The sequence below is a fragment of the Scaptodrosophila lebanonensis genome, unplaced genomic scaffold, assembly GCF_003285725.1.
Source record: "Scaptodrosophila lebanonensis strain 11010-0011.00,11010-0021.00 unplaced genomic scaffold, SlebRS2 tig00000024-arrow-pilon, whole genome shotgun sequence".
Lineage (NCBI taxonomy): Eukaryota > Metazoa > Arthropoda > Insecta > Diptera > Drosophilidae > Scaptodrosophila > Scaptodrosophila lebanonensis.
Genome location: NW_022060538.1, coordinates 14380026 through 14403074, shown reverse-complemented (window position 1 = coordinate 14403074; position 23049 = coordinate 14380026). Strand labels below are relative to the sequence as shown.

At 37.5% G+C, this 23049-nt stretch overlaps 2 protein-coding genes across 3 annotated transcripts; both read left to right on the top strand.

Annotated features, from left to right (window-relative positions):
* The first annotated feature begins 4078 nt into the window (after positions 1-4078).
* On the top strand, positions 4079-6163 carry LOC115621452 (solute carrier family 25 member 45). The gene is made up of 5 exons (XM_030515106.1): positions 4079-4234; positions 4577-4689; positions 5123-5363; positions 5422-5536; positions 5596-6163. Exons 1-5 carry the CDS (start codon positions 4189-4191, stop codon positions 5972-5974), a joined length of 894 nt encoding a protein of 297 aa, XP_030370966.1. The 5' UTR covers positions 4079-4188; the 3' UTR covers positions 5975-6163.
* A 485-nt stretch (positions 6164-6648) lies between these two features.
* LOC115620844 (kinesin-like protein Klp98A) lies at positions 6649-22176 on the top strand. 2 transcript variants are annotated; one of them, XM_030514283.1, is made up of 12 exons: positions 6651-7390; positions 12351-12574; positions 16929-17242; positions 17322-17491; positions 17623-18031; positions 18808-19545; positions 19612-19785; positions 20012-20134; positions 20252-20365; positions 20433-21447; positions 21508-21683; positions 21817-22176. In XM_030514283.1, the coding sequence occupies exons 1-12, from the start codon at positions 7344-7346 to the stop codon at positions 22057-22059; spliced, it is 3747 nt and encodes a 1248-aa protein (XP_030370143.1). In that variant the 5' UTR covers positions 6651-7343; the 3' UTR covers positions 22060-22176. The 2 variants fall into 2 exon arrangements, with proteins under 2 accessions (XP_030370145.1, XP_030370143.1); XM_030514285.1 differs by lacking the exon at positions 20012-20134 and having other exon boundaries at positions 6649-7390.
* Positions 22177-23049: the final 873 nt, after the last annotated feature.

Sequence of the window (23049 nt, the reverse complement as noted above, 5' to 3'; positions counted from 1 at the left end):
TGCATTACTAACTATAACATAGATAAAATGCAGATTAGGCCACCCAATAACCGCTAAAACACGCTCACCCACAAACTCAGCCACATGTTAACGTTTTTTATAGCATAACTAACACCACACATACACACTTCTGTTTACAACCACATATACAAACACAGAGAGAGAAAAACACGTGTTGAATGTGAGCATTTCACTGTTTATTGCACATGCCACGCCAAATGTTCACAGCCATTTAAAAATGTGTATAAATATGAGAATAGTTTAAAAAGAAAAACGCCAACATCTTAATATAAACTTTCGATGCATGACTACTTTTTGCGTCTTTCGGCTACTTTCTTCCCACGTTACTCTAAAAGTCCTGGCAAAAAATTTCATTGTATATAATACGCAACTAATGCCTAACTATGCGCCAATTTGTTACTTAGCTTTAAGTGTTACACACACACCCAGACACATTTTTCTTCTGGCCCCTTCACAGACATACACACGCATTGCCCACCTTCCATGCTTAATCTGGTCTTCTGGCTTATAAGATATGTATAATGCATTAATGCACCTTTACACGGCTGGGTCATGCCTAACAACTACAAACATACATACGTTACTTTAGTCAAGCAAGTAATACATAAAACCTAGCGGCGTTAAACAAATGAAATAAATTTAAAAAATAAGAAACAAGCTATAAAGCAGCACTTGAAGTAGCCAAGATTTAGTACCTTGTTGAATTCGCTGCTAAGATAAAAGGGCTAGGAACAAAAACAGTGTAGCTTTTAAAAACAAATTTAATAAAAAACAAACGACGGAAATTTATACATATACAACTTTGAGAAGTAAATGCTGATCTATTATATAATTATATACATATATATATATGAATGTTTGTATGTGTGCGTGGTGCCGTTTTGTTTACCAAAATGTCTTAAGTTTAAAGAAGTGACGAGAATGCGGCTAATAGTTATACACAAACGCGTAAAAAGTCCCCGAAAATGAAAATCGAAAAAAAAAATGTATAAAGTCTAAGCTAAAACCCAACATGTAAACATTAAAGTCGTTAGTCTATAGGAAAGCAACAACACATGCTCACCACAATTCAAATGCAAACAGAACGAGAGTTTCCATCACCGCTGGGGAGCAATGCTGAATAGTTTCGGGTCGCAATTAGATTCTTTCTTTCAGTGTACTAAAACGAACTCGTGTAATAATTTTGTACGAATACGCACAATTTAAAAAAAAATCGATTCTCTTAATAAAGCATCTTATCATTGTAAATAAAGTAGAAAACAATTTTCCTTCAGCGTGCTCCCCGTCCCTGCGCCCATACCATACCATACCCATACCATACGCACTTAGGCCCAACCATACTAACAAATTGCATTAACGAGAAATGAAAACATTATCAATAAACAAATATATATATATATATAGTATATGAAATTTATATATGCGAAAAAAAAATAACTCCATGTATGTATGTTTGTTCATTCAACTCACACGCCCATTAAAAAGTATCTAAGTACGATTATGCATTATCAAAACAAAAAAGAAGCAAAAAAAAAGAAAAAAAAGAGACAAGCAAACACCTTACATAAATGTCATAAATAATAAAAATTAAATAAAAACCAGAAAAAAAGGAAATTGCAAAAAGTTAAAGTAATATATAAAATGTGTCTGTGAAACGTGAGTTATTATATTAAATTCGTAAAACAAAAATTATAAAAGTTAGCGTTATCATTAACTATGTTAATAAAGAAAACAAAAACAAAGTCAAATATGCAACACACCATTATGCAACTGTAAACCACTAAAGCAAAAGAACGCAACTTGAAAAGCATGTTTTCAAATGAACCTATGGCCTAATTACTAAGAAACGTGTGTACGAGAGTTTTGCATCTTTATATTAGCGTGTAATTAACAAAATAGATGAAGAAGAAGAACAACAACAAAAATAACAGAATGCATAATTACCATAAAATCGAGAAAACAAAGTGAAACGTCGATAAACTCTAAAGATTGGCATGCTGTTGACCATATACATATACTATATATCATATAGGCTTCTTCCTTTCTACCCCCCAAATCTATCGCTGAGAATCTGAGAAATTAGCTGTAGTAGTAATGCCAGGACAGGGGCACCTATCTTAACATAGACGGATGATTGAGGGAAACAATTTCCGTGTTTACTCTTAAGAGTTCTTGCGGCTATTGTTGTTCTGCCCAACTATTCAGACAGATGTGTATAATAGCTGTTTGCTAAAGCTCTTCGTCAGGACCGTAAACAAGCCATAAAGTCTCTACGCAGCACACAGTCTCCAGAGCCCCATAGCCCTCTCTCTACCTAGTTAATGTTGAAATTCACATAGAAATGCCAATCAGTGAAACATATTATATAGCAAAAGAGAAAAATGTAAAAAAAACAAAACAATTCACAAGTAAAAGTGTTAAAAACAATGCCTAATAAATGATAAATAATGTTTTATTTATATAAGTGATCACGTGGTCTTTATTTCTTTCAATCTGATTTCCAATTGTGTAATATTCTGTTGCACTCTGAGTTGAAGTGTGTAGCTTGCTTTGGATCTTGTATTGTATGTAACTTTAACTGTAGGTCTTATGTATTTATATATGTTTAAAGAGACGAAGGGAAAATGAAAATCGCTAAAGAGAAATTAGCTGCAAGAGTTGCTTAAAAGCCAGCTAAAAGTTTCGTTAAGTACTTTTAGAGTAAAAACAAAACAAAAACACTACGAAATATGTACTAAAAGAAACGAAAAAAAAAACAAATACATGTCGCTTTAATGACACTCTCTAAAAAAAGATTCAGAAACAACAGCAACTACAGATTGCGAGTAGTTAAAGCGCTTAACCGATACATATATATACATATATATGACTAAAAAGTGAAATATTTTCTTATGTTTTAGACTTGTATAAAACAAAACAAAAACTATGTATATGGCATACTATATATGCAAAAAATTAAACTTGATTTTTATAGAGAACGTGTGCAAGTTTGTTTTATAATATTATTTCTAAATTTGACGCCTTTTGTTATACTACTACTATATTATTATTGACACACTATTGATGATTATGTTTTGTAGCCTGCGTATGTTTAGAGACACACAACTAAATTAAAATTATTATGCAGAATGCAACAAATAAAAGTAAATTACACAACCAACAAAGAATATAAAAAATAAAGTATAAACGAGAATGATTATATATATATATGAAAAAAGGTCTAGTTGGTACTATATATATATATTATATATATATATATGAAAAAGTATATAAAGAGCAAGCGTAATTAAGCAGAAAATACTCCGACAAATGATGATAAATGAAAGATGAGTATGAGTATAAAGCAGCAGCGCGGCGGCAACAGAAAAATAAAATGGGCAAGAATGCAGTCGGAAAGGGCAAATGATAAAACATATAGCTGCAAGCAAAATTAACCAAAACAAAAAGAGAAACATTTAAAAATGAGAGAGACAAAAAAGCAAGAAGATCAATCAACAATAAAAAGCTAATAAAAACAAAATTAATAAAAAAAAAAATGAAAACTGTCTTAAAGATTTGTTTTGACTTTCTTATTTATTTCGCCGGGTTGACTACAAAAACGAAACTTGTTTAACTGATCAGAATCAAATTTTAAAAATACGATTACAATTCTCTAACTCGATAAACTGCTACTTAAATTCAACGTTATTGCTACAAATAAGTTTTTATCTGTTTTTTTTGTTTTTTGAAAGTATTTCAGAAAATCAACAAAATTATTTACACTAAAGTTGTGGAGGACGAATGCCTTTATATTTAATTACCTATGGAAGTTGTTGGATAACAATTTCAGAGTTAAAGGAGAGATATAGATTCATCATATCACAATTTCTATTTACATGTATATTTCAAAAACAAATCTCGTCATCATTTTGCATGTACTTTAAAAATGTAACGCAATTCAAGTGAATGCAGCAATCAGCTTTTGTCTCGGTGAAAGCTTTTTAAGCATTTTAGCTTTTTAGCCCAAAATACTTGCATTTGGATGCAGTTGCTTTTCGTAATTGGAGAGAAGTGCACACGATTCGAAGGGGTGGGGAAGGAAAATCAATTTCGCGAATCAATTTCGTAAATTGCAGATTTTTAATTAAGATTGCTGCATTTAGTGAATCAGTTTTAGTGCGGCGGGACATGAAGTGGGAGAATTATTGTGATTTTGTTGCTGGTTGTTTTGGTGGTAAGTCAGGGAGAAACGAAGTCGTAATGCAAGGGCGAGGGTTCGACTTCTGTTTAGAAATTACCAAGATTTGTGGCATGGATGACGCAATCTGTGAGAAACATCACTCATTAGAGCAGCTGCTGAGCCACTTGTTGTTGCTGATACTTCTAAGGCATATTATGGTCAAGTTCATGAGTGGCGCCCCTGATCTGGCGTGAATTCTGTTTTCCCGTCTACACTTTTTTTTTGGCAACGAATCGTGGCAACATGTGCTCGAATTCTGCATATACGTTTGCATGCACTGACATTTGCTAGCCAAATAATTATGCATATACAATTTTGCAATTAACATATCTTCAGGTGCTTGCGGAGTGCTCGTCGCTCATCCGTTGGATACCATCAAGACCTGGCAACAGGCCTCGAATACCTCAGTGGCGACAGCCGTGCATCAAATCTACCAACGCAATAATGGGGTAAGTTTAAGTGGCAACAACTGCCCAAGCCACCTCAACTATAAAACCAAATAGACACACTAAAACTTTAAGTTTTAAAAAGATTTCTCAATTCAATAATATTATTGGGATTCTACAGTATTATTATTGTACTTTTAACGTAATGAATCGGTTCCACGACGACCAATAATATGTATTATAAAGTTGATCTTACCCAAATATACATACATATGTCGGTATGATATGAATATGTGAATTATAAAGACAATATCTATTATAAATTGATTTTCTGTGCATATGTATATGTTGTTTACTATTAGAAATAACATGGTTTGGTCAAGCAGAGCCAATCAATGCTCATAAAATATCTCTCCCTATCTTAAATATGGTTTTGGTTAAGGAAGAATTCAAACGTCTTATAGGATTTAAACATCTGTTTTTTCGTTTAGTGTAGATCAACGGCTTCTACAGAGGCATGTTTTTCCCCTTTATCTCCACGGGTGCGATTAATTCAATACTTTTTGGCATCTATGGCAATCACCTGCGTCAGTTAAGGCGCGTTTGTCACAGCGACTATCAGCGGGAGCAATTGGAATACCACAATATTTTCTTAGCTGGATCTGTGTCAGGATTTATCCAATCCTTTATCGCATGCCCAATGGAGCTTATCAAGGTCCGACTCCAAACGCATTGCTGTAAGTAATAAGAAGGATTTTGCACCCCACATAGAATTGACGATCAATGGTTTTTCAGATTACAACGACTACATCTATGGCAAAAAACGCACGCCGTTTGGAACCTTCAAACGGGTGTTAAAGAACGACGGCATTTCTGGTCTCTATCGTGGACTGGTTCCTATGATGTGTCGGTAAAAATTATAATCAAATATCCACTTAAACTTTCCCATAATAAGCTCCTATTGTCTAGCGATGTGCTGCCCTATGGCATATATATGCTGGCTTATCGGCAAAGTGCGGACTATCTGGATAACACCGATTTTGTACGCAAGCGTCGCGCTCATCCTGATGGTTCCAGTGTGAATCTCTTGGTAACTACATTGGCCGGCGCCTGGGCGGGGATTCTCTCTTGGGTGTGCGTCATTCCGTTCGATGTGGTCAAGACTATTATGCAAGCGGATGAAAATCATAAGTTCCGAGGCATCCTACACTGTGTTCAGGTCAACTATAGAGCATACGGTTGGCGAAGCATTTTTCGTGGCAGCTGGATGTTGGTAGCCCGTGCCATACCGTTTAATGCTGCTACCTTTTGGGGCTATGAGTATGCTCTTGAACTGTGTCAGAGCTAGAATGGAAGTGCCTATGCTTGATAGCTTTATGATATGGGAATACGTAAAATTTTTTACATATAATTCTTTTATTTAGTTGATAATTCCTTTAAATACGTACTGATATTTATTGAAATGTGAGTGAGCTTTAATACATATTATACAGATGCCTTCGTATTATATTTGCACAACATTGAAAAACAAAACCAACTTGCGGGGTGATTTTAATTATATTACTAGAATTTCTTTACAACAATCAATGTTAAAATAACATCTGGGGTCATGTTTTAGGTGCTTTTGTTGAAAATTCATTTTATTTAAAGATGTTTATAAACTCTGGACTGCGTTTAATTTAGAAACAAGTCACCATATTGAAATTATTGTTGTTCCTTGTCCTGTCTGTTATGAAAAAGCTTTCACGAATAGCCTTAGTGTGTGCATACATTGGCGACATATCGATATCAGCTACACATCGATAGCCGAGCACCTTCTGGGCATACCAACCTGCAAAACCATCGATAAGAGCCGAGAATGCTCTGTGGCAGCAATTCATTTGAACGAGTTGGCAGTTCATCATTTGGTTAATGCAACAACATTTCAGTCTGACGGCTACATTATGCTACTAACAACGCGTTCGTATGTGGTTAAAACAAGTTAACTGTGCTGGTGAACAAAAAAAATTAATAATTTAATTTACAACAAACAAACAACAACTCGTGCTTTTTCGTGCACTTGCGTTGACAAGTCATTTTGCATAGACATACACGCACACACTTGTACAAACAAATGGGGTACTGCTGATTTTTTTTATTTGTGTGTGTATGTGTTTAGCTTGTTGCCTTAATACGATGATGATAACTACTAAAGGTACAAGCGAATTAAACTGCGCACAATTATTATTGCTATTAGTATGTGCCCCTTAGAGCGCCGAGTACAAGCCAAAGGAACGTCAACTGCGTCGCTGCCGCAATTAACGGAAACGTGTCAGAAAGGAAGAAGAGTATATACATAACAAGAAAACGAAAAGAAAAACAAGCTAATACGAGCACTAACAAGGCCAAATCACAACAGTAAAACATAACAGCTACAAAAATTACCTAGTGAAAAGTTTGTTAAAAGTGAAGAAGAGTGGCAGCTGCTCGATTGTTCAACTATTTCTAATATTTACGTGCCCATACGGCGACGCGCTTGCGAATGTGTACTGTACGCCTAAAGTTCTCATCTATTGCAACAACAACCACCATCGCCACCACCACCACCCACCCAACACAAATAAAAACAAAAACAACACGTAAACAGCAAACACATAACTTTAGTCGCTGGTGTTGGTCTGCATAGCGAAGGAGTAAAGGAGGAGCAGGAGCAGAAGCAACCACCACCATTGGCTAAAATGTCATCGCTCAAGGTTGCTGTGCGGGTTCGCCCGTTTAACACACGGTAAGCTCGATTTTTCTAAATCTGTATGTATGTAGTTGTATACCCATTATTAGCATTATTATGGCGTCAGCATTGACTGTGCCGGCCGATAAGCGGCCGCGCAATTACGCCCCTCAATTTACAAAAACTGTTGCGTCGCATCAGCACAAATCGCCCTTCACAAAAGAAGAAAATTCAAATAAAATAAAAATGAAATCACTTAAAAAAACTAAAAATCCATTCACCACCTCGTGCGCTGCTGACGTTGCCAAGAATATTGCGCTCAAATGAGAGGCACACAACAACAACACAAGCAAAACGTTGCTACAGCAATTGTGCAAACCTTTTTGGCTTACCGGTCTGGCCTAGCTGCTTGGCCAACTTACGCCACTTAAAACCACATTAAACATATTTTTTGACCTCTCTTTTAATTTTGTGTTTTATACCCTCATCTTGGGTTGCTAAGACTTAGTTTTTGTGCTTTCAAAGCGCTGTTATTAATTAAGACTCTTGAAATAGCTGCTATGCTGACTCAACATTTGTAGATCTGGGTTTTTTTGGGAATCAGAAATATTAATTATTCGGCAATTGCCATTTGGGCTTACTTTAAATCAATATTTCCTACTTTCCTGTATATTTTGGATGATGGATTTACTTTGTTTTTTCATTTTTAATCGTTTTTAATTCTATGACTTTAATTATTCAGCCGAAAAGATTGCAGAAGTTGTGATTTTGGAACTGCTGAGGCGTATTCCCTTATTTTTTGTACCTTAGGGAAGTTTAAAAACTTATTTATATGGCACTAGGCCATCCTTTGTTACGATGTTTTCTTTTTTAAACGGACACTTTAGTTGAAGCTAGGAATGGGCGATATGGTTGATTCCATTATACTTCCATTCCATTTTAATAACTGTTTCATTCCTGTTACTTGGCTTGAAATAAGTTCTGTTTGAGACAACATTATACAGTATTAATAATCCTATAGATGCTCGGTAGCGTAAAAAGCTATTCAGTATTTAAAAGAAATCGCAGTTATTTATTTTTGTTTTTGTTATTATCTTGTCTATCTGGCATGGCCAACACACACACACACACACACGTACACACACGCACAAGGCGTAACAAGAGCACACAGTTGGGAACAAGAAAATGGCAAAAGCAGCAGCAGCAGCAGCAGCCAACAGAAGACAAAATACACAACAAAGAAGATGAACAGGGTAATGATGTCATTCATCTCACAATCAGGCCGCAAAATGCGCAACTGCTCGATAAATGTTAACAAAAACAGAAACAAAAACCTATATATACACATGTATATCATTAACTGTGTATTTTGCATTGTTTTTTACTTTCTTTGTGTTAATTGCGCTGAAAAAATTGTAATTAAAGGTAAATCGCCACATCATGCCACGATGTGACATCATCAAAGCCTTATGCAAAACACACACATGCCACACAACAGCGGCTCAAAGTGTGGCAGCTATACGACACGAATGCGGCAAATATGTTTGCCATTTTCTTATTTATGCAGAGTCGAACAAACTTGTATATATAAACATATATATGCTACTTATGTACATACATGTGCATGTATGTGTGTGTGTTTAAAGCTGGTCGTCATGCAAGAGCGCGCGCCATGAACGAAAACAAAAGCATATTTAGATGTAGTGGGTACAGTATATTTTAAAACAATTTTGACAAAATCTAAATTATCTAGTATGTAAGAAGTATATCATTTGTAATATTCAATATCAAAAGGAAACCCGACACGATCCTCACTTGGCTAAGCTTCTATCAGTTTCTATATTGTCAATGGAGATATGGCCAATTAGGCAAACAATTAAAGCAAATTCTAACAATTTTACAAGTTGTGTTATAAACTTTCCTTTTGCAAACAAATGATTTTACTCTAAATGAAAGTTTCTAAGTATCTGAACAAACTTATTGGTGTCTTTACTTTAAGACCAAATATTAAAAATATTTTTTATATATTTATATATTATAAATATTTTTTATAAATTTCCTTTCCCTAAATCGCGAACTAATGAGAGATCTTTTCATTTATAGTAATTGCAGTTAACACATTTATGCAAGCCGTTGTTTTTCAATGTCGTTGTTTTTTAAGTTAAGCTTGTGGTTGTAGTGGATTAGACAATGTTTTTATGTTTACATATATATGTGCTGGTTTAGTACATAACTACCTTTTTTTAATCAAAATAAATCGATGTTGAGAAGCGCAAACGATAAAAATTAGGAAACACTCCTGCAAAAGTTAGCAATGTTTGGATTTTTTGGATTTGTGCGATATGTGCGCTTATAAAATAAATAGAGCCTTTCCCTTGAATGAGTCAAAACACTTTCTTGACATGCTGTGTTTCTGTGAATATACACACACTTATTACATACATACGAGTACAAACAATAAAACACATTGCACTAAAATTTTGGTTGTGATTTTTAGCACTTCAAACGGGCACAGATACAACTGCACACAGATACTCACACATACATACTACATTTGCTTGGGGGCAGATATAAATTATGAAGATTACAGTATATAAACAAATGTATGTAGGAATGTGCGATTTTTGCACGAAACTTAAACACGAACATCAACTTCCACGTTCATCATCATCATTATCGCCACCATCGTGTGTATTGGTGTTTGCCGATGAGTCAAGTCGAGTCACAAAAAAAAAAGATAAATATACGAGTACATATGTAGAAATTGTTGTTATTGCTGTTGGCTTCATATACCTCGTTGTTTCTGTTGTTTCTCAATTATACCATAAATCAATGCAAAAAGGGGCGAGCACGCGTGAATGAAAACTTGTTTCGCAGCTTTTCAAAATTTAAGCACCCCCTCCCCATCTCTGTTCGAATGGCAAGATTAAAAGACTGCCACTAAGCTAAGACCGCTTGAAATGAGAATGAGACTTATTTCATAGTTGTTGTGGGCTTGTAGGCAGATCTAAGCTAAGGCTATAAGTCGCTGTAAAGAGGAATGACCTAAAAATTGATGCTTTAAATGGAACAAGCAAGCGGGCAGATAGAAAAAGATATGCCACAAACTCTCTATATACTATGTATACATATGTACATACTTATGTATGTATGTTTGATGTGAGGCGATAAATGAAATGCCAGCACACCGCACCCCGCATACTGCGCCTCGCTTTCCGTTCCGTTACATGACTGTAGACTTACTCGCTGAGCCGCCGCGTCGCATTGAATTGGGTGGCATTCGTTTGTTGTTGCTGCCACATGCAACTGCTAGTTTGGTGACCCGCTTTGTTGCCTCTGCCTTTTATACATACATATACTATACTATATACATATGTATACACACACACTATGTGCATATAGCATATTATCATTTAAGTTTTTCGTTTGTCTGTCTCTCAGTTTTTTGTTTATTTGTGTGTGCATGTCTTTGTCTGTGTGTGTGTGTGTGTGTGTGTGTGTGTGTGTGTGTGTGTGTGTGTGTGTGTGTGTGTGTGTGTGTGTGTGTGTGGGTGGCTGCAACATGAACTCGAGTCAACCGGTTGCCTGTATTTTCGCCCCCACATCTCTGGTCCAAATGTTAAACAGAAAGCATAAACAACAACAAATATAAATGTTCTATGACTAGCGGCAAGTTTTCTTTTCTCTACTTTTTATTGTTGTTATTATTATTGTTGCTTGCGCTTTCCTTTTGATGATGTTGCAATCAAGTTTCGTTTTATGACGGCGTCTAAACTATATTATTTTTTCGTTTCATTGATAATAACTTCATACATAGTCAATGTTCTTGAGAATGGAATTTGTAGAATCGGCCCTAGTACCAAAATGCCTTTTATTTTAATCAAAAGGTGTTCGATTGTTTCTTTTCTCTGTTCGGCTTGCTAATCTTTTAAAAGTGTTGGTGGTCCGACTAATTCAAAAGTATTTTTAACGTATACGATCCCACAAGATCTTACAAAAACTACTTGCTATATGAAGAGTATCATAAATATTTAATTAAATAGTTCCAAAAAATGCGATGCTTTTAATAAAACTTGTTATATAAATAGCTTATACGATAAGAAGCTGTCAAATATAGAAATACATTCGGAAAAATCAGGAATGGAAACACGATATTTAATTTTGAGAAAATTAAACTTTGTTTTTAAAACAATCCATTCAACATCAAACTCTTTAGTATTAAACGTATATTATTATATGATAAGACTTAGGATAAATATCATTTGGGACAAAAATAAGACAAATAAAGAAAAATTTAATTATAGTTCAATACCTATTCAAATACAATACGCATTAGTTTTTGTTGTTCCAATATTTAACAGGAAATTTCTTTTCCATCAGTTATAAAATAAATAATTTATAGGTACTTATTAGAAATAAAAAAAAAAACAATAGCTTCAGTGACTAATTTATTTGTTTCTTCGTTAAGAAAGCCACTAAGGTCTGCTATAAATATACCTCTCATTCATACTTAGTATTGGAATCGGGAACTTTGATCGATTTTTCAAAATGTACATTCTAGTTAGGAAATTGAAGCTTAATATGGAACGGGGCCTTTGGAAAAATTAGTATAGTACATGCTAATGTATCTGTGAATCCGATTTGAAGTTGGCGTCATTCCCAATTTGGTGTCATGCCGGCAACTCATGCGATTATTTATGCCCAACTGTGCCGAAGTTACTCAACTATTTTTAGCTGAAAAAATAATAATAACAGCCATTAAAACATCAAGGGAAATAGCCTTTAACAATAGGCGCACGACTACGACAACGCGGGCGATGTCAGTTAGTCATTTGAATGAAGCAATTAAAGGCAGTGTCGCTTTGTTTGGCCAAGACATTTCAACGCCAACTGCTGACTCTGGTAATTATTGTGCCATTGCCGCTTCTTATCATGACAGCACTTGCAACAACAAAATCAGCAACACCTGCAACAATTTACTGACCAACTAACGTTTGTTACCTCTTTTTCTCTGCAGCGAGAATGACTTGGACGCCCAACTCATTGTGGAGATGGAGGGCAAGAAGACGCGCCTCTTTAAGCCCAGACTGCAATCCATTCGCGATGCTGGACGCGATAATTTTCATGATTTCACCTTCGACTATTCGTACTGGTCCTTCGATGTCGAAGATCCGCATTTTGCTACACAACAGCAGGTGTACGACGATCTGGGCACCGATGTCGTCGACTGTGCCTACGAAGGTGAGTGAAGAATACGTTCTTTGTTTACATCCCCGACGGTTGATGTCATCCCTTACATTATTTAGCTTTAATTTAACGCTAATTGTTTATGTCTGTTTTGTTTCTGTGTTTGCTTAATGGCCATGACTCTGACACAAATTAGTCGCCGACATGGCGCCTTGCGTTCTGTGTGCGTTTTACGCGCGTTTTCAGACTATATTCGAACTGGTTGGCTTACAGTGCAACGTGCAAATAAGCCACTCACTCGAACCACGGTTACAGCTTAATGTGTTTGCTAATGCCTCACAAGTAATGGGAAAGTTTCAGATTCTATGTTGGGTTTCTTTTCTCTTTGACTTTCTTTAGAAATTTCATTTCATTTTTGTTCTCACTGATAAGATATCAGAATCTAATATCTAATCGCACAACAATAGACTAGGTATTATTTCGGAAGTAACTATCAACAGATATGAAATACATAACAAATGATTTTCAGATCAAAATTTATGTGTTTGCCAATGCCTCACAAGTAATGGGAAAGTTTCAGATTCTATGTTGGGTTTCTTTTCTCTTTGGCTTTCTTTAGAAATTTCATTTCATTTTTGTTCTCACTGATAAGATATCAGAATCTAATATCTAATCGCACAACAATAGACTAGGTATTATTTCGGAAGTAACTATCAACAGATATGAAATACATAACAAATGATTTTCAGATCAACATTTATGGAACTTTTACATAGTTTTCGCGCTTAATTTGGAAAACATTTAAGTTTTGAGATTAAGACTGTATGTATTATATATATGTAATTTTTTGGCGATTATTATTAATTACTAGAAAAACATTTTTTTAAACAAATCCAGTTCATTTTTGATACTTTTTGTTAGAAAATACCAGAACATCCGTTGGTCTAGCTTACCTCGTTGTGGTTTATTCTTTGCTTCCCCCAGATTTGTTAGTTTTCCAAGCCAAAGCAGAAGTCAATAAACCAGAAATAAACACAATAATAATTATTTTAAAAGTCTGCCCAGCAATAACTAAATAGTAGTCTGGACTGTGTTAAATGTATTACGTTAAGATTCCTAGTGCTATTAATTGAGATCCCAGATAAAATAGCAGAGATGATCGCTGCGTTGTATGAGGTCGAAGACTTGCATGTCAGTTGAAGACATGTCTTCTTAATAGAACAAATACCGAACAGTTTTCCATCACAAGTAGCGTATTAAAGGATGTTTGCTCTTGTAACTTTTGCTTATTACTGTCCTCGATTGCGTCGTTAATAGGGCGCCCTCAATAAAGCCTCGATAATGCAAACGATATTCACTTTGCAACTCACTTCCACAGTTCAATGCGAGCTATGGCTCCAGAGTTATAATCGGTAGTGATGGTAGATGCTATAGTGCGTAGCTGACTTCCCCTTCCAAAACTTTTAGACCGTGTGACGTTTCTGTAAGCTGCCAACAGACAAACTAAATAAATGTGATCGGATAGTTTGTCACCTATTTTAGCCAAAGAGAATAAGAAGACTTAGCTATAGCGCGTCAGTTCGCGTAGATTATGAGAATAAAGTAGACTTGGATTGGAAAAAATGATAATAACAAGATAATAAAAAGTTACCACTAAAATTCTAAATATCATCCAAAAAGATTGCAAAAAAATTATCTTAACTTTTGATACAAATATGTTTTTAGGGCTTCTTGCTTATATACAAGTATAACATTTAAGTTTGTTGCTGATGTGGGGAGTATTTTTGTATTTTCGTTAGAAAAATACATATTAAGATGGATCCATATTATCCATTAATTTCTGTTTGCCTTTTTTTTACATAATTTTTCCTTCTTATTTTTGTCTTCTTTTCTTTTTATTTTTGATTTAATTTTGTTTACATTTAAGTTTTGTTTATTCGTTCGTAGGTGTTCTCTATAAGCCGTAGGCATTGCTAAAATTAGGCACATCTATAAATCCGCACACATATGCTTATGCGTTCCTTAGTATACTCCATTCATTGGCTGGCTTGTTAATTATGTTTAAATAATCGTGCACATTTCCTCCGCCACTTTTGTTGCCCCTGTCCCCGCCCCTGCACCACATAGCTGCCCTTGAGCCACTTGTCGCTATCTTGTGGTGGTGGTGGTGGTGGTGTTGGCGGTTCGTCTTGCGGTTCGTTGGCAATGCCATTGATTGATTGCTTGTCACGTGCCGGCGCAAGATTTTGAATTGTTTGCAAAGATTTGCGGTCTGAGCGATTTTCCACAATAGCTGTGAGGCCTAACCTGCGTAACATTTTCACGCGCTGCCGTAATTTTTCATGCGCTTTCACTGCTTCCAACAACGCACGAAAAAATATATATGTATGTATGTACTTGTATATGTAGTCGTACATGAAGAAACAACTAATAAATAAAACAAAAGTCTAATTTTTGCAAATGAAAATGAAGACGCAAATGCAAACAAAAAACTTTCGCCCACTACAAAATATTTACCAAACCAAATGGAACAGCTGTTTGCTGCAACAATAGGATTGGCACGCTTTCAATATCAAATTACGGGCCAAGTTGGATGACAACTACGACGTGCATGAATTAGCCACGAAGCCAAAGCTTGGACATGACGCAAACGAAAATGCAAAAACAGAACTGAAAACATAATAAATGGCTAAACAAATGAAATGACAATGCCCCTTCAGCAGAGGCCCATTGAGAAGACGGGATGGCTGCTTGGCTGGAACAGATTGGCTGATTGGCTGACTGGTTGACTGTCTGCTGGCCTGTTGACTGACTCAACGGCTCAGTGACTAAGCAACTGTGTGCAATTGTTGTTAAATGTTGTTGCACTGTTTGCGCCACTTGTGCGGTCTCAGATGACGACAGACGAACAGACAAACAGACGACAATCACAATCACAATCACCTAACCATTTGCCCAGTCAGGACAGCAGACGAGCAAACCAACAAACTCTTTTGTATGTGTTTAATTGTATGGCAAACATCGCACACTGGTGTGAGAGCTTGTGGAAAAACACTAAACTATATTTACAAAATAACGACGACACTTTAGGGAATCGACCGTCTCGGAAAAGTGGAACTGTCCATCATATTCGTGGCGACAACTTTCGTAGGAGAACTTTTCAATTTAAGCACGATTCTTAGCTCTTTTCGAAGTGTCTTCTTCTGAGGCTAGATTTCCAATAATACACATTATCTAAAATCTGCCTATATGATATTTAATATAGAGAAGATCTTGACTAACTACACGTATATACTTGTATTTATTTTTAAATTTAAAACTCTGTAGAATATTGCTGCTAGAGTACGTGCGAACAGTCCAGAAAGCAATGCTTCGTATTGGAAAAGGTTCAAGGAGAAATATGCAATATAAAATAGCAAAAGATTGAAGTTAAAATCCCTCTGCATTGAACTAAATGTACACCCCTCGCGCTAATATACTATACAAGATAGTCAAGAAAAAGCAAAGAAGTAAAACCACTCTACTTGACCTAGAAAAGGGAAGCCATTCAGTGAGAAGAAGGAACACACAAAAGCAGCCTTACCAAAATCCTGGCAAGTCTGATATTATGTTCATGGAATATGGAATGGAATATTCGCCCGTGAAAAGTTTCTCCCCAATATTTCATATATAAATAGCGACATCTTAATAGAGTCTTTGTCCCCGTCTATCGAGCTTTTGGAAAAGCCTTACCGAATTTCCACTTAGAGTTTTAAAAGTTTTTATATGAGTATATATGTTTATATATTAATAATCGTAAATCCTTAGCCACTGATAGCATGGAATGCAAGATATCTACTTATACGGGGAGTATAAAAAAATAAAATAAATAGTAACCATTTAAGGAAGCCACTTTTTACTTCCTTATTTTCAGCGATTTGGGATTTTTATTGATTGTGAGTACTTCATCTGACAAGAGCAAGAGTTTTCATATACTTATCCTTTTCTTTTTTATTATATACTATATGTTCTATTTTAAAACAATGATTAGTGCTTAGTATAAATGTAATACAAACTAGAAGTGGCATGTATTCGAGGCTTAGATTAGAAGAGATCTGCAGATAAGAGACTTGCACATTGTTTTTATCTAACTAAAATGATTTTTATTTTATTTTTGTTTTAAGTACGAACCACTGTGCTGTTATGTGCACCAGTTATGTGTCGCAATACAAACGCCCAGTGGGCGTGTTGGGCTGTCTTCTCTGTTGAGTGACACTCGAGTCGAGTTGTAGTAAAAGTGTTGGCCATAATTGCGCCAACTTGCTGAGTTGTTAGGTGCATCAGCTGGCAATTAACTGCCATGACACATACGCGGACACTTGAAATGGAGCCCTTTAATGCCCCAAGTCATTTTCTCTTCCATTTCCAGGTTACAATGCCTGCGTTTTTGCGTACGGCCAGACGGGCTCGGGTAAAACGTTCACAATGATGGGCACGCCCAGCAATCCGGGTCTGATACCCCGAATATGTGAGGAATTGTTTGCGCGAATGCGTGTCGGTAAGGAATCAGGAACCGGCTACCGCACACATGCCAGCTATCTGGAGATTTACAATGAACGCGTCAAGGATTTGCTGGCAACTCAGAGTTCTGGTCATGGACTGCGCGTGCGTGAACACCGCAGTCTGGGACCGTATGTGGAAAATTTGTCGCAGCATGCGGTGTCAGACTTCGATGAGATTCAGGTGAGTTAGAGACCGAACTCTAAGGTCCTCTATTTTTTTCAAATTATGCAACACCCTCTAACAATTTTACGTTTTCCAGGAATGGATTGCGCGGGGCAATGCGCAACGCACCACGGCCAGCACCAATATGAACGATACGAGCAGTCGTAGTCACGCCATCTTCACGATCACATTTGTGCAGGCCGTCTTCATGAATGACATGCCAAGCGAGACTGTCTCGAAAATCCATTTGGTCGATTTGGCGGGCAGGTGCGTAAGCGCTTCAGAAAACGCAGCAAACGCAAGCGGAGCATGAAGAGTGTGCTAGAAAATGCGACGCAACAAAAATCAAACCAAGTAACAATTGTTTTGTTTCGTATTTTGTTTTTTCCTTTTTGCAGTGAGCGTGCCAATGCAACGGGCGCCACGGGCCAGCGATTGAAGGAGGGTGCACACATTAACAAATCGCTCGTAACGCTGGGCAGTGTAATCTCAGCGTTGGCGGAGCAAACGGGTGTGGCCACCACTCCAAATAGCGGTACGAAACGAGTGCTCTACATACCCTACCGCGACTCAATACTCACCTGGCTACTGAAGGACAGTCTGGGGGGCAATAGCAAGACCATTATGATTGCTGCCCTGTCTCCGGCCGATTGCAACTATGGCGAGACTCTCAGCACACTTCGCTATGCAAATCGCGCCAAAAATATTATCAACAAGCCGACTGTGAACGAGGATGCCAATGTGAAGCTAATACGAGAGCTCAGGGAGGAGATCAATAAGCTGAAGTCGATGCTGACCGGCGACATTGTAAGTAAAACGAATAAGGACGAATAAGGCTTTATCGTATCATAAATTGCACTACTCTTTGAATTGAATTTATTAGTATACGACTTGAGAGTTTAAGAAAACCATTTTGAACGTAAAGATGTTGATAATACATTTTTATACCCTGTACCCGTAGGGTAAAAAGGGTATTTTAGGTTTGTACAAAGTATCTAACAGGCAGAAGAAGGCATCTCCGACCCCACAAAGTATATGTATTCTTAATCAGCGTCTGTCTGGATGAACTCAAGTATCTCAGAAACTATAAAAGCTGGACTAACCAAAGTTGGTATCCAGATTCTCCTAGGTCCGAGAAAGGACGAGTTTATTTTATTTTTTTGGAATTTTTCCCCCCTACAGAATTTTGTCAATAATGTCCACATTTCAAAAGCTACGTTAACCAAACATAATCTATATACAATTATATCGTTTTGCTTTAAATTTCATCAATCGGTCAATTCTAAGAAGACTTATTAGCGAGACAATTTCACTCCAGTACAACGCCCAGAAACTGCAGCATCATGTTTGCTCTTCTTCGACTTCTGTTATGGACGCGTGTAACTCAGTCCCGGAAATTTGTTTGGATACAGGGTATTACACATTATATTGTAGATTCATACTAGACTTATGAACTCTATTTTGTTGTCTTAACAAAATATACAATTTGTAGGCAGTAATGATAGTGTCTGTAACAAGCTTTTAATATACTATTAGTGTTAGATTCTTAAATCACTTAGTAATCTAATCTTTATTACCCGCAGAACTCAGTGCAACCATCTCTTAAAGTGCTCGCTGATTTGCAAAAGGCAGAGGCGCAGGAGAAAGTGCTCACGGAGGAGTGGACAGAGAAATGGAAAGTGGCGCAATCGATATTACAGGAGCAGAAGAGTCTGGGCTTGCGAAAATCCGGCGTAGGCGTGGTTCTGGACTCAGAAATGCCACATCTCATTGGCATACATAACGATGTGACGACCGGCGTGACGCTCTATAGTCTAAAGGAGGGCGAGACACGCATAGGCACCGAGGATGCTGAAGTACCGCAGGATATTGAGCTGATGGGCGATGGCATACGGCCGCAACACTGCAGCATTAAATTGCAGGGTGGTGTGGTCACATTGCATCCCTGGCCAATGGCACAGTGCTGGGTGAATGCACATCTCATTGACGAGCCCAAGCAGATCTCTCAGGGCGACATTATTTTACTCGGCCGCACCAATATCTTCCGTTTCAACAATCCTGCCGAGGCGGCAAAGTTGCGTAAGGACTTCAATCGATCGCAGCTGGACATGTCACGTTTATCGTTAATTACGTCTTCGCGAGAAAATTTGTTGTCATACCCTGAAGAGGATGCAATGACCGGCAGCACATCATCGCCGTATAAACGACCAGACCGCCAGTATAATCCCCAGCGACCCACCTCCCACGACGATCCGGAGTTGCAAGATGAGAATCGTAAAATATTGGAGACAATCGAGAATGCCCTGAAGCAGCTGAACGTGGTAAGTAATCAGGTTTTTCCAGTCAATGTTCAGACTAACTAGAAACATTTTTTGAACTGTGTGTAGGAACGGGTACAAATGCATGATCAATACAAGATCAAGGTCCGAAAGCTAAAGGAGGAGCTGATACGCCTGGAGCAGGAGGAAATGGACAGCCTACAGCTGTTGCATTGTCGTGAACAGGAGCTGATTGCGCGCAAGGACATGCTGATGTGGGAAAAGAATAACGAGAAGGTTCAGGTGGGTTCGCGTTTTCGAAGAGCTGTTCCTTTATGCCCCATATGATCTAGTAGTTACCCACTCTTGGCTTTCATTCACTAATTATATGGAATGCAAATGTTTTCTTGTTTTAAGCTTTTTTAGCTTGTATGTATCTTTAATTTAATTTCCTGCATGCTATCTCCTAATTTCCACATTTGTTTCCGTTCATTTCGATTTTATGTTGTCTACTTAATTTTCTTTTTAGATCGACATTGTGTGTAGACAAATTTCCGCACTTCAAACACAGCTCGACTCAAAGAAACGCGATTTTTCTGAGTACGTAGCTAAAGAATTGCAGAACTTGCAAGATTGCGGCAAACTTGAAGAGGTTTGTTTGTGTATACATATACGGATATTTATTATTTGGCACAGAGCTTCAAGCTATCTATTTATTAACCGAACTATGTTTAATATTTTAAACAAAATTGATATCTATTTTGTATAGATGGGCATGAAAATTGAGGTGGGAACGCCCCTGAACGACGAGCTGCTATTGCACGTGTCCAACTCATTAGATTCCTATGCGACGCAATACATTAAGGCCACCGTCAGAAGAAGTGTAAGTACATAGAGGAAGAGAGTACGTAGCAAACTTGTAATTTTATAAACCTCTTGTACACGCACAGAACGAGGAAATACGGAAGCTGGACGAAGAAATTGCAGAAAAGGAGTTAATTCTCAATGCAAGCACTACGAAAATCGCACAAGTTGACGAACAAATGTTGGAAATCCAGGCGCAATTGGAGCAATTGCGGCAAGAGCGGGCGGACAGCGAAGTCGAGAACCAAGTGCTGCGATCGAAGAAACAGAACCTGAAGCTTCAACTTGGAAAATCCAGCATGTCCAATTCGACAAGCACAAACACCGATGCCGACGATGTGTCAAAATCGGATACGTACGAAACCTGTGATACTTACCACACGGCGCAGGAGAACTTCTCGCATGTGTCCTCGCCCACAATAACGGAGGGTCAACAGACGCCACTGAGCAATTACTCAGGCACGTCCTGCGAGGCTGAGGATGAGGCCGAGTATACGCGCAAGGACGAACTCTCAAACACGTCACATAGTAGCGAAGACACTTCCCGCACCTGTACCGCCGGCGTAAGCAGTGGCAGTGGTGGGAATAGTGTTGGGAGTGGTGTTGCGCGCAACAATCTTACACCTTCCTCGCAGGCTATTATGAGCGACAGTGGCGTGTGCTTGGATAGTAGAAATCAAGCGCTGTTAAATAATAGCAACGGCTATGGCCATGCCAATAACTACAAGCAAAGTGTGCGCACTTCGGATGAGGAAACGGGCTCGTGCTCATCCTGTGAAATGGGTCGGAACCCGTCTCGCCCCTACTGTCCGTTGTATGCGCTGCGTCAACAAATTGCCTCACAGAAGGCGCTCATTATGAAAAATCTGGAAATGTCGGTGAATAAGGCGCAGTTGGATCAACAAATTGCCGATTTACAGGTGCTCCAGAAACGCTATATTCAAATGGAGCAAGAGCTGCTCCAATCGGAGCAAGACTTGGAGGAACATACGGCTTGTTGCCCTGAAGAGACCAACGCAATGATGCGCTCCACAATGAGCATAAATGAGTCTACTTACTCGCCAAGCATGACGCGTTCATTGCCTTCCATGCGTGAGTTTCGTAAGTAAAGAGCAGCATTAAGCATATATGAAAACATATTAATTTTGATTCTCTTTTTAGCTGAGGGCGAGCATTTCATAACCATACCCAACTTTGTAATGCGGGGAGCTGGAAAGCAGACACACTATGAGTATGAAGTGCGAATTGCTCTCCCCGATGGCAAACTGAACATATTGCGCCGCTACAGTCGCTTTCGAGAGTTGCATCTGTGTATGAAGCACTGCTATGGTGCAAAGGTAACCGAGAAATTGTGCAATTTTACAATCGTGGGTGTGAATTGTGTAGTAAAAAAATAAATTCCGATGACTCTTTTCACTTTATAAGTGGATCTATGAATGTCTACTCATATATATCTTTTTTTTATTGCAGATCTCTGCCTTGCCTTTTCCGCGCCGCGAACTCTTCGCTTCTAACAGCGAACCAGTGGCTAAGCATCGACGTCGTCTGCTGGAACTCTACTTACGCCGTCTCTTCGTAGTGTGCTCCAAAATTCCGCAGTGTCCCATCTATGACGGACCCGGTGGTCCTGGACTCACGCGTGCCTCGCTCGTTCAGTTGTCGCCTTTTTTCAAGAAGGGTCTGTTCGAGAACGGCAAGCATGGGACGGGATAATAGTTAACCTACTGCTGAATTATCTCCTGCCTACAGTGTGTCTTTTTATCTATTTGTACTATCTCATAAGTTATATGACCGACAACTTGAACATGTAAACTAGATGATATTATTGAATGGTATTGTATATTATTATATAAACAAGTATGTGTGTTTGTGTAGATATTAACACCGCCAGTGTCCTTCCACAATTATTTTGATACCAACATATGTATGGTTTTATATAAAGGATATGTAATATTTAATCTGTGAAGCTTTAATTTAATTGTACTGCCAGTGGCAAAATTGTATAATTGAATTGTGTAATGGAATTATTATGAACAATCATCATTTCTATCGACAGCAAATTATATAGTGTGTGCTTGTTGATTCTGTAAATGTTATATATCTATATACATGTATTATTGGTCAAAGTAAAGCAACAGTTTTCTGCCACAGTTTCTTGGTTGTTGGCGCATTTTAAATAGCCAATTTTTTGCTCTAGTTAAATATATTTGTATATTTGTGAGTGTACACAACTTCCACAACTTATTCCAGTTATTTAATCTGTGATTATCCATTAAAGGTTATAAAATATTGCAAAAGCAACAAATGAACGCAACTGAACATTTCACAAAAATTAAAATCCACTCATTCTATGCTATATACGAGCGGTTATAGGTAAATCAATATATATATTAGGATTATCGTTGTCATCTAAAAATTATACACTGATAGGTCTAGGTGGGCAGATGTTTAGCAGTAGGTGATAAGCAATATAGCAAGTAAGTTGTAGCATATAAGTTCAATCCGTTGCAATTAAACTAAAATAATTGTGAGTACAATTTTAAGAACTTCCAGTAACGCAACATGAAATGTCTATTTTTAAGGCCGTATAGCATAAATTAATTATAACTGGAACTAGAAGCGAGACGTCGACGGGTGTGGCGAAAAACCTGAAACAATAATAGATAAAATATTTAAATAAATTGATTTACGGAATCAACTTGT

Bases quoted from the DNA above. Each gene is read 5' to 3' on its own strand.
- LOC115620844 (XM_030514283.1), top strand. From the start codon at position 7,344: ATGTCATCGCTCAAGGTTGCTGTGCGGGTTCGCCCGTTTAACACACG. The intron at 12,575-16,928 runs GTGAGTGAAGAA...TTCCATTTCCAG, and splicing joins CGTCGACTGTGCCTACGAAG to GTTACAATGCCTGCGTTTTT. The intron at 19,546-19,611 runs GTAAGTAATCAG...AACTGTGTGTAG, and splicing joins CCCTGAAGCAGCTGAACGTG to GAACGGGTACAAATGCATGA.
- LOC115621452 (XM_030515106.1), top strand. From the start codon at position 4,189: ATGAAGTGGGAGAATTATTGTGATTTTGTTGCTGGTTGTTTTGGTG. The intron at 4,235-4,576 runs GTAAGTCAGGGA...ACATATCTTCAG, and splicing joins TGTTGCTGGTTGTTTTGGTG to GTGCTTGCGGAGTGCTCGTC. The intron at 4,690-5,122 runs GTAAGTTTAAGT...CGTTTAGTGTAG, and splicing joins TCTACCAACGCAATAATGGG to ATCAACGGCTTCTACAGAGG.